Source organism: Lepidothrix coronata, unplaced genomic scaffold, assembly GCF_001604755.1.
Source record: "Lepidothrix coronata isolate B3197 unplaced genomic scaffold, Lepidothrix_coronata-1.0 Scaffold345, whole genome shotgun sequence".
In the NCBI taxonomy this organism is placed as follows: Eukaryota; Metazoa; Chordata; class Aves; order Passeriformes; family Pipridae; genus Lepidothrix; species Lepidothrix coronata.
In genome coordinates this window covers 55466-67334 of record NW_016690525.1, presented here as the reverse complement: position 1 = coordinate 67334, position 11869 = coordinate 55466, and the positions used below count along the sequence as shown (strand labels likewise).

The 11869-nt window shown below is 50.3% G+C and overlaps 1 protein-coding gene across 1 annotated transcript in view; it reads left to right on the top strand.

The window, feature by feature from the left end:
• SCRIB (scribbled planar cell polarity protein) overlaps window positions 1-8774 on the top strand; it is a 96661-nt gene extending 87887 nt beyond the window's left edge. The window contains exons 43-46 of the mRNA XM_017838544.1: window positions 8-82; window positions 1075-1149; window positions 2781-2832; window positions 6552-8774. Coding sequence (XP_017694033.1) covers window positions 8-82; window positions 1075-1149; window positions 2781-2832; window positions 6552-6712 — 363 coding nt within the window. The 3' untranslated portion in view covers window positions 6713-8774. The remainder of the gene's footprint in view (window positions 1-7; window positions 83-1074; window positions 1150-2780; window positions 2833-6551) is intronic.
• Window positions 8775-11869: the final 3095 nt, after the last annotated feature.

Genomic DNA, 11869 nt, shown 5'->3' with positions numbered 1-11869 from the left:
CACACAGCTGGTCACTAACTCTGCTTTTCTGTCACCTCTTCCAGATTGCAGCCCCAGGAACGTCACGTCCCCGGGAAGGCTGGTATGACGTCCTTTTGTCACCTCACCTTACCTAAATCCTGGGATTTCCTGATTATTCGGCTGAGTGTGGGCTGTGCCTTGGGCTGTGGGTTCCCACTTGAGCCAGTCCTGCATGGTACAAGGAATGCTGAGGAGGGTGGAGCTGTACCCCTGGCTAGAGGCACCGCCTTTGTTGCAGCTCCCATGTAACATCTGCTTTCTCTTTCCCCATTGTGTTATGTCATCTGTTCCTTGGTTCTTCACCTCCATGTTCAGAAAGCTTTTCACCATAGTCAGAAAGCCTTTCCCTGGGTTCAGAAAACCTTTCCTCATGCTCAGAAAGCCCTTCCTTGGTTTCAGAAAGCCTTTTACCACGGTCCAGAAGCTTTTCCCCTTTTCAGAAGGCCTTTCCCCATGTTCAGAACTACTTTCCCAGGTCCAGAAAGCCTTTCACTTCAGGGACTTTGCCCCGTGTTTCTTCAACAGCATAAAACAGACCTTACAGACCTGCAACTGCAATTAGCATTTTCCTTTTCCTAACCCTGTGTAAATGCCAGGGTACTTTGTTGCACAGAACTGTCAGAATCAGTGAGACAGACCAGGGAAAGTGTGGGAGCAGCTGCACAGAGGGGACCTGGTCCTGCCAGATCACACCATAATCTAGCCCTGGATTGGAACCCTGACTGTGCTCCAGCTATCAGGAATTTTAGCATGAATTTCCCAATGAAAATAGGTTTCCTACCTGACTTGATGTGCATGAGCATTTCACTGGAGCATGTGATGTTTCCTCTGTGACTTGGAACCCCTGTCCTGACAATGGAACAGCTCCAAAGGCAGTGTCCCAGGGATACCCCATGTTCCAGGCTCTCCCCAGGCGCTCCTGGCTCTCCCCGAGGATATCCTTCTGCTTCTGCTGTGATCTCTGCATAGATTGCTCAGCTTGCTGCTGCTTCTCCCTTCATTTCTCTCCCCTTACTTTCTTCTCTGTTTCTTCCCTTCTGCTGTCCCTTCTAGTCCATGTCTGAAAAGAAGTTTGACTACCGGGAATTTGCTGCTATTCCTTCCTCCAAACCTGTTTACGAAATCCAGGTATAAACTGCATGCTGAGCCACCTTTAGATTGGTTAGGGTTTGGTTTGATGGAAGAGTTGAGTCTGAGGGCTTTGGAGAAACCCCTTGCAGAGGTCCTGCCTGTGTGGGGGCAGTGACACCAGCCTTGGTAAAGTCTGAGGGTTTATTGGAGGCTTCAGACAAGTGGAATTGGAAAAAAGTTGGTCTAGATGGTTTTAAAATGAATGACAAAAGCTTTGCAGATATAAAGCAGCTGCATCTTCACCTGAATGGGTCCTGAAATATTTTTAAGTGAAAAGTGAGAACTAAAAGGGAAGAAAAAGCTATAAAATTATTGCCACCAGAAGGCAAATTGGAGCAGATGTGAAATTCCAGCTGGATGTGTCTGGCATCCTGCCCAGGAAGCAGCAAGGTGTCAGTTCTCATGTTCTGCTGTCAGTGAGCTGTGGAGGGAACACCCAGTTCCAAGGGTGAGCACCATGGCAAGGTGCTTCTCCTTCCTAAAATGAGCTCATTTAAGCTGCTTTGTCACAGAATCCCAGCTGGAACCACTCGCCCAGTGCTGGAAGCTATAATTGCCTGTCTCAGTCAGTCACTGAGGGCATTTGTGACACCTGATTTGAGCAGATACCCTGTGTCTAAATGTTTTTAGGTGGTTTTTAGCTTTATATGAAGACAGTGAAGCAGATACCTGTGTGTGGAGAGCCAGCAAACACTGCCACTTGAGCTTCAGCTTGCCATGGGGCACAAAGATTGTTGTTCCAAAGTCAGGCTGGCTCCAGCAGGGCTGTGATTTGAGAATTCTCAGGCAGTTTTACATGATTTGATGTCTGTTCTTCACTGGCACCTCTCTCTGGTGGTATTGCTCAGCCCTTGGAAGACACTCATCTTTTCCTCAGAGTTCCTTCCTTTGGGATGTGCCCTTCTCCAGGTTCTGTACCAGGCAAGTTGGAGGACTGGCTGCTCGAACCCTGTGGCAGCTCCAGACCACATGAATTACCCCAAGTGCAACAGTGGGTCTTCATACAGCTGAGAAGTGCCTCCAAAGGAGGCTGCACCTCCAAATCCTCAAACAGTGCCCGTGGGCCTCTCTCAGCAGTGCAGGAGTTCACAGAATCCCAGAATGTTTTGGGTTTGGAGGGACTTTAAAGCTCTTCTCATTCCACCCCCCTGCCATAGGCAGGGACACCTTACAGTAGCCCAGGCTGCTCCAAGCCCTGTCCAATCTGGCCTGGAACACTTCTGGGGCAGCCACAGCTTCTCTGGGCAGCCTGTGCCAGGGCCTCTCCCCCCTCACAGGGAAGGATTTCTCCCTCATATCCAATATAAATCTCCCCTCTTTCAGCTTAAAGCCTTTTTGTCCATTCTTTATATTTTCTGTCTTCTGTGTCACTCCCTCTTCTCCCTACACACAGGTCAGGCAGCAGGGTTCATTTGGAATCAGGAGCACAAGGGGTTCGTTTGGAATCAGGAGCACAAGGGGTTCATTTGGAATCAGGAGCCCTCTCTGAGGGCCGTGCCCCAGCTTTGGCAGCACCAGCACCTCTGTGGGCAGCAGGTTCTCCATAGGGTGTTGGAAGGCTGGAGGTGGGGAATTACCTGGCAGAGGGGTTACAGGGGCGGATGGTCACGTTTGCTGTTCTCTTCCAGTCGCCTGATGCAGCTGATGACCTCAGATACGTCGACGACCGAAATAATTCAGGTAAGCCCATGGCCAGAGGAGTTGTCTCTGTACTACTCGCTCCCCACCACGGTTCTAGAGGGTTCCCCTTTGCTTGTGGGACCACCCAGAAGACTTCACCTTCTTCTGCTTGACACAATGTCCTGTTTTGTCTGTTCTAGAATGAAAACTCCACACTCACCGCATTCATTTTGGGTAGGATATTTGCATTGTGCTTTAGTGATGACTAATTTGCCCAGCATGGTGTGTAACAAGCATGCCTGGTTTTCTCCAGATTTGTGTCCTGGAGTAGAGTGGTAGTAGGATGTGGCGGGGAAGTTTTGGGCTCTGTCACCTGCTGGAGGTGAATGATGTCCATTGTTCAGGGGCTGCCTTGTGCCCCTTCTGCTGGAGAGGGAATCGTGGAGGTAAATCCATCCTGGTGCAGACTTGGAGTGCTTGCTGCTCCAGTACCTCGGTGGCTCCAAGTTACACCTGTGGGTCTGTGGCATAGTCACCTCAGTCAGCAGGAATTAAAGCTCTGCAGCTGTATCTGCAGGCTGTCCAGCTGGGGTGTGTCTGTCTGTCCTCAGCTGTAAGGACAGGTCAGACTGTCCCCCGGTTCATTCCAGGGGCTGTAGCAGCCCTGTGGAGCTCAGCAGAGCCTGCTTGCTCCGTAGGAGCACTCCCGTTTCTCCAACAGTTGGTGCTGGTTTGCTTCTACCTGTTTTGCAGATTTTCCCCCTTTATTTGGCACAAGAAACAGTTTCTTCTATCTTGACAATTCCTTCTGAGTGCAGGCTGCACCCTGGACAGCTGACCTATGGCTGGGCTGTTTCCAGAAGAAGGTTCTGCTGCAGGACTTAACAAAAACTTACTTTCCTGAGAACAGCAGCTGTTCTCCATCCCTCAGAGTCATCCTCTCAGCCCTGGATTATTCTCTTGAGGTTGTCCATTCAGTCAGTGCAGGGAACTGGGAGCTCATGGTAGGTTTGGAAAATACCAGGCATTGCTCAGGGCCTTCAGACCTCACTTGCCTGACACTGCTCTGTTGGGCCCTCAAATAGGGTGAAAGCCAGGAAGAAAAGAGTATGGTGCTCACTGAGAGATTTTTAACCTGGTCCTTAGTCCTTAAGTAATATTTAAGTCACCTGTGATATGTGTGAGGCACCAAACAAATGCAGGTTTTCCCAACTCAGCTGGCAAGGATGGCAGGTGAGAATGCAAGTAAACTTGGGATGGGACAAAGCTCTCCTGGTTTTTTTTAAATCTCCCCACCCCATCTCACTCTTCTAGGCAGTGCAGCATCCCAGCCAACATAAATCAGAATTGTTCTTGATCATGGAATTATGGCTTTTTGACTCATAGCAAGTCTTAAACTTTGCCAGTGTCTACAGAAAGCTCTCCCAGTGCCTAGAGAACCATCATCTCATTTAAGGATAGTGCATTTTTTTATGCAGTCAGGATTCTGTTCCTTTTATTGAGTTTAAACATCATCCAGTACTGTAAAACTGAACTTACTGAGTCAGCACAAGGCTCTGCCTGATCCTGTAGCAGATCTGGGGTCCAGTGGGAGCCACTGGGAATGCCAGAAAAGGACATAAAAGAAGAAAAGCAGGAAGTGGTTCTTTCCAGACCTGCTCCAGGCTGCAGTGATCGGTGGGTTTGCACTTTCTAAGCCAGAGGCTTTGACTTTAGAGTTCTTTCTTTCCTGAATCTATTCACATTTGCAGTAAATTTCCCCTTCCACATCATTTCCCCCTGAACTCCATGGATCATGATGCACTTTGTTACTTATAGCTGAGCTTCATTTGACTCCCTGATACAGCTTGGTGGCATCACAAGTTTCTCCCAGCACAGCCTTCATCACTCCTTCTCCTCCTCATTAATTGCCACATACTGACTTTGGCAGGGTCCTGGCTGCTGGGTGTGGTGGTATCAGGTAGCCCCTTCCTGCCCTTTTCCCATGGTTTCACCACTTCTTTGCCCACCAAAGCTGCCCCATGGCAGCTTGTTTTCAGTAGAGCTTTGCCCAGGGAACAATCCAAGGGTTTTTAAAGCTCAGTGTGCTGCGTGGGGATCACTAAACCTGCATGTTTGGGGGTTCTTTTGGCCAGTTCCAGCCTTGGGGGGTCTGAAAGAACTGACTTCCCTCTAAGCCACAGGATTTTCTTCTCCACCCATCCACCCAGGCTGGATTTTTCCTGCATGTGCCCATGACTTCCTTTTATATCTGTTTGTCTTGTCTGGGAATCAGTCACCTGCTTCCCAACCCCAGTGTCCTGTCAAGGGGTTGGACAGGCTGGGAGAGCTGGAAGTGGTCACTGTGGAGAAGAGAAGGCTCTGAGGAGACCTTAGAGCCTCTTCCAGTGCCTAAAGGGGATCCAAGAGAGCTGGAGAGGGACTTTGGACATAGGCCTGGAGTGCCAGGACAAAGAGGAAGGGCTTCCCACTGACTGGCCTGGCTCTGGAGCAGAGGGTCAGACACTGGGCACAGCTCAGCAGACTGAGCCTTTTATCTGATATATCTTCATGAATTTCTCTATTTAAAGTTCTCTGCTGCATCCAAAGGCTTTAGAGAGGCTTCCCAGGAGCCCATTTGCACTTGAAGCTCATGGATTGTCTATGCCCTGCTGGGTTGTCCCTCCAGCAGCTATTGGGGTAGTTGAAGTCCCCCATGAGGACCAGGGCTTGTTAATATGAGGCTGCTCCCATCTGTCTATGTCCTCATCCACTCAGTCTTCTTGGTCAGGAATGTCACCTGTCCCTTCAATCCTGACCCATGAGCTCTGGTTGGCTTCTCACCCCTCACCAGGTGCAGTTCCAGCATCCACCTGGGCACTGACATAGAGTGTGACCCCCACTTCATCTCCCCTGCCTGTCTGTCCCTAAGAGCCTCCAGTGCTTCAGTCACAGGAACCATCCCACCATATCTCTGTGACGCCAGTGAGTTTAAAGCCCTCCTGACCATCTGGGCCAGTCTGTGACTAAAGATGCTCCTCCCCCTCACTGACAGAGGGACTCACTCACCCCCTGCAGACCTGGGTCGGGGCAGCTCCATGGTCTGGACAGCAGAAGCCTTTCAGGACACTCAGTTTTTCCTAAGGCTTGGCTCTTCCAGTCATCTTCCAGTGAATGGCGGGTGTTAGAGGCAGGTGTCTTCTTACTCATGGGACTTTCTCCCCAGGATCCACAGTGGTCACTACATGACCTATACCAGAAGGTCCTAGGCACGAGGTTACTGTGAGTCACTGAGATGTCAGTGCTGTCCCAAATCTAGCACCTGGAAATAACCCTGGAACACTCCCTGGAAGTGCCCAAGGCTAGGCTGGATGGGATGTGGAGCAGCCTGGTCTAGTGGAAGGTGTCCCTGCCCATGGCAGTGGGTGGAATGAGATGAGCTTTAAGGTCCCTTCCCACCCAAAGCAGTCTGTGATCCTGTGATACCCTAAACATCTGCATTAACTGTGCCAGCTGAGCACTGTGGTTTCCCAACCACAGGATGGTCTGGTTGGGAAAGGACTTTACAGATCACCCAGTCCCACCCCTTTCCTGAGCTGAGACACCTTCCACTATCCCAGGTTGCTCCAAGCCCTGTCCAACCCAGACTTGGACACTTCCAGGGATGGGGCAGCCACAGCTTCTCTGGGCAACCTGTGCCAGGGCCTCCCCACCCTCACAGGGAAGGATTCCTTCCCAATATCTTATCTATTTTAGCCCCATGCTTTCTCTTCAAACCTAAACATCTCTTGTCTTTGCAGTTCCCCGGGAGCAGGATGGGCAGCCAGAGGAAGAGGACACGTTAGGAACACGGGATCCATCAGCACCAACTCCCTCAGCCCTGGAGGACATGGCCCTGTACAGCAGCAAGCGCAAGCTCCGACACAGCCGGCGCAGTTTGGAGACCGCTGTCCCCACGTAGGTGACCCGACACACCCGGGCGATGGACGAGCCCGGCACAGCCCTTCCGAGCTGCCCGTGCTCCAGGGACAGCACCGGGCTGCCACCCTGCCGCCTCCAGACTGGATGGGACCTGAGCACCCCGGGAGCTCTGTGGCCAACTGACTCCTCCGAGGCTGTGAACCACCCTCGTTTCTCACCCGACAGCGCACTGGGGCACGTCCCGAAAACGGGGCAACACTGGACTGACTGCTGGCAGATGGAGAGCAGGGGTGGGCAGGACAGCGGGCAGCTCGTTAGCCTGTAAATATTGTGTGTGGGGAAGGGTAGGACAGGGAGAATGTAGGAGTGTGAGAGTGTGTTGGGCTCCAACTGTTACTGCCTCAACTTCGTTTTTGTAGTGGTTAAAAGGAGCTTTTCCTCTGGTGGGAATCAGGAGGAAGGTCCAGCCTGCCTTTACTCCTGTTTAATTTTCAGTTTTTTGCCAAAAAGCATCTCCTCCCACCTCCTGCACTGTGTCACCTCACTTCCCTTTGGGACCGTGTGGGAATGGGAAGCTTGGAGGCAAAAAAAAAAAGAAAATACAAAGGAAAAAAAACCTGCAGAATTCCAGCAAAGTGCCTCCCTCTGCCACTGACACTCTGTGCTCAAGGAACATGCCAAAGCCTGGGCCAGCTCTGTGCCACTTCCTCTGTCCAGGTAGGACACTGCTCCTGCTGGGACTCTGTGCAGTCCTAGGGACAGGTCCTTCCCTGGATGGACACGTCGCTGTGTGTCACACGTGGTGGGAGCAGCTCCACGAGCACACAAGTGTCAGAGGAGGCCAGGCTCTGTCTTCTGTAGCACTGGGGCTGAACTGGTGGACTGGGGCAGGAATGGGACGGAGCCAACAGCTGTAGCAGGGGTTTGGGGGGGGTGTGACAGCAATGGGGAGCAGGATAGTTGGGGTAGGACACGGTGGCAGAGGTGGGAGGTGTGACAGCAGTACCTTAGTGGGTAGGATTCAGAAACTGGGAATGGGTAGGATGTGGCGTTGCTGGGGTCAAGTTGGGAATTACGGGGTCTTAGAGGTAGGAAATCTGGTGGGGAGTCCACAGTGTCCATGGCTGGCCGCGAGGCGGAGTGGAGCGTCACAGGGTGCCTGGCATGGGGCTGGCAGGGAGCACCAGGAGCACCACGGAGCAGGACGGGGCTGGCCTGTGCCTTGCAATAACTACACAGTTCCACTTTGCCAGCTTGTTGGCTTCAGGCCCCTTTCTGTGGAGAAGAGGGACAATGAATGTTTGCCCATGCAAGAGGGAAAAAGGAAAATGAAAAATGAGCGGGGGTGCGAGTCCTGGGTGTGAGTTCTGGTTTCCACATGTGGAACGGGGGCTGCGAGCAGGTTCTGTATCACGTGAGCTCTGCAGATGTGGAGGTCACAGCTGCTGCTCCCAGCTCTGCCATCAACCTCTGCTGCCACTACTGAGGGGAAACAGCCCTTTTCTTTTTTTTTTTTTCACTGCCTCTAACTGGGAGGAAGGTCCGAGCTTGGCCCGATCCCATTCCCCGTCCATTGGTGCTCTCTGACTCCCCAGCAAGACCAGGGTTGGACCTTGAGCCTGACAGTGGCTGGGCAGCGACAGGCACATCTGCTTGTACATTTGCTGAAGGAAAGAACTGGATGCAGTTTTTTTGTTGAGCCTCTCCCTTCATGCCAAAATCCAGTGGATCGTTTTAACTGGCACCGTATGCTTTGATTTTACAGATCTGTGAAGGGGAAACTCTGATAATCTCTCACTGCAGCCATGGCTGCTTCCATCATCAGCAATTTGAGCTTTTCCTTTTTAAATCTAATTTTAGCATTTGCTTTTTAACAACAGCAGTTTTGGAAACAATCCTGGCTGGGTTTTGGTGACTAACTTGTGATTCTTCTCTCCTTTCCCTGTGCGGTACCTGGTGCCAGGCTCTGGGTTCTTTCCCGTTCTCTCCCGAGAGACTCCAAGGGAAAATTAGCGCATCAAGACTGTAACTAGTGAAATTTGTACAACCAAAGAAATCTATTTTGTGGTTCAAGGATAATAAAGTTTACTTTACATTTTAGAGCCTTTAGTCACTGTGGTTTGCTCTGTGTGAAGTCTGCAATTTTGGTACCAACACTTTGGTGGTGCAAAAATGCTTCTGATTTTCCTGCTTTTGGGAGCAGAAATTAATGCTCACCCAAATCAATGCCAGTTGTGAGAATATCAAAATTCAGGGATGGGAAAAAATCCAATATGAAACACAGTGATACCAGCAGGATACCAGCAAGATCTTCAGCCTCTTGGCTTTCCTCACTTGACTCTGTTTAAAAAAAAACTCCAACACTATTTTGTTTATATTATTAAGTTTTTAAAAATATAGTTTGACTGGTAAAAACTGATCCCATTTCCTGTAGCCCAAACAGGTTTTCCTTGGTCTGGCTTAGTGGATGGGCACCATGCTGTGCCAGCCCAGGGAAAGAGGTGCAGCCTCAGCAGGGAGAGGGTGGAATTCCTTTTCCTAGAGCCAGGGTAGTGCCAGACCTCAGCCTCATTCTCCCACCTGTGCAACAGGTACAGCTGGAGAAGGGGCCTTGGCTGCGCCCCGTGGCACCTCAGGAACAGCCTTGTCCTGGGTCAGCATGGGGGGTTCAGGAAGTGCAGCCTTACACAGGCTCAATACCCGGGTCCTTTCCTGGGTTTAAAGTATCTGTTTTCTCCACATTTAGTTTCCTTGGGCCAAGTTTACTACCAGGTTTATCATCTCCATATAATTTACACAACTGAACCCCGAGTAGCACATGGGCAGTAGTTACCCCATCAGACAAAAGTAAACACAGGAACTTGATCAGTGGAGATAACTTTTTTAGGGTTTTTATTTAGGGATATTTATTTAGGAATTATTCATGTAGGATTGGAACTAGGTGGTCTTTAAGGTCCCTTCCAACCCCAACCATGCAACGATTCTTTGATTTTGTTATAAATAGGCATAGAAATAACACGGTTAAATATACAGGGAGGATGCAAAGATATTCAAGGTTGCACAGAGACAGAGAACAACTGGCTGGGTGGAAGGTTTACAAGAAAGGCTCTTACAGCTGAATGTCTTGTGTAGCAGCAGTGACTCACAGACGTGCTCTGGGAGTTGGAGGGAAAGGGAATGTTGTATCAGGACACAGCTCTAGGTGTGAACCTGCATAGCCTGCCCCTCAGGTCCTGCTAAATGCAAGTTTTCTTGATTTCAGGAGTCAATCCCGTCTGGTATTGGTGCACAAGGTGAGGGATTCCCGTGCTTCTTCCCTGCATTTCCCTCCATATATAACAGCAGGCAGGTGTCTGGAATACCAATAGGATTCTCTTTAAGGACTGTCTGCTGACAGAGAAGGGGCTGCCATGGAAGCTGCAAACCACAAATTTAGCTGTGTGGAGTCATCTCTGGGGAACCAGAGGGTGGAGAACGCTGGTTTCCAGCCTTGTCCTCCTGCCACCAGCTGCTTCTGGAAACAAATGGCTGGAGGAGATAAAGCTGTGCTTGTAATTCAGTGCAACTTCTGCTGCTGGTACGTGTGGGTTTGGTTGACTCTATGCTTACAGTCACCATTAGTGACACCATGAAAGACCTCAAAGCCAGAGTAGTGCAGGATCCCCCCATGCCACAGCCATCACCACGGGAGTTTGGTTTGCCCATCTTATTAGGGCCTTGGGCAAAGCCACCTCACTGGCCTCCAGGTCCATGTGTCCTACTGAATCATGTCTTGACACCGCAGGAAAGAGCTTATCCAGATGGGAACAGCCCATAGCTGACTGCACCTGGACACAGAGCAGGTCCTGCTATGAAAAATGAACCACACACCTAAACCAAAACACACACTAAAGCCTGTTGCAAAGTCTGTACCAGCCCCCAGAGAGCCTTCCTGACTTATGGAGACCCAGCATCCCACAGCCCTTTCTGTAGGGACAAAGTAAATATCCCCTCCCCACTATAAAGGGCCAATTCCTTGTTTTCTGCAGCCAGACACCACCTGCCCCTACCCCAACCTCATTCCCCTCCTTTGAGTTTTCCTCTGCTTTTCCTTTTACCCCATGAGGTGACCAAGGCCCAAGGTGCTTTCACACCTTGTACCCAAGGGAGTAATTAAAGCGTTACTGAAATCAGCCTATTTCACTCGGAAGTGAAAGCAGGCTACAAATCTCGTCATCATGGCCGGGCTTCGCGAACGAAGGTTTGGGAAGGCTCTGTCCACGTTTGTTACAGGCACGTTGGGGACTTAAAGGCCAATACGAGACAGACACGTCCGATTGCAAAAGGCACAGCAGAAAGACTCTTTGGATGGTATATTCTGCAAAACACGGTTCTTTCTGCGTTGCCTTTTCTCCTCGAGAGTGAAGGCTACAAATAAGTGCTCAGATAATTGGCATCTGTATCTTATCTGCTGGGAAGGCAGGCTCATGGAGGTTCCTTTTCTGGCCATCCCAGTGGTTTCTCCATATCAGTAATATTGTGACATCTTCTCACTATATACAGATTAAATGACTCCAAACTCACTGTCCATTCCATGGAGTTTGTCTCCAGCATCTCCAGCAGCACATCATCCCTGTCCTAATCACATCTCTCCATGCAGAAACTAGAATTCCATATTCCATACAAAACGGCTGCAATGAGGGTAAATTTGGAGCTCTATTGCAACCCCATATTGCACTCCTGCTCTGGCAGCTGCACCTAAATATGAATTGACATTGACTGTAACTTCACTATTCCCCCCCCAAGAGAAACAACTGGCCTTTAATTACATCCTCCCCTTTGGTCCCAGTTTTGCTCATTCATATCTAAATCTAGTCCTTCCAGTTGGGTTCCCTGCTCACCTGCCTTTCCATGGTGTCACTGATATGGTGACCTGGGAACTGTTGTCCTATTCTGCCCCACAAGGTCCCTGGCCCCAGTTATCTGCAGCATCCCTCCTGCGTCCCTCACGGGTTTCCCCTGAACTCCCATGGAATCCAGCCACTCCTCCAGCCCTATTTGAGCTTTTCTCAGCTTCTCACCCTGGTACCTGCACATCTGGCAATTCCTCATGTCACGTCCAGCGCTGTAGAAAATCAAATGGGTCTTTGATTGATTACTGGGGTTTCTTCTAAGACACAGATCTTACAATCATCAAATCACCTGCCCTTGTCCATAG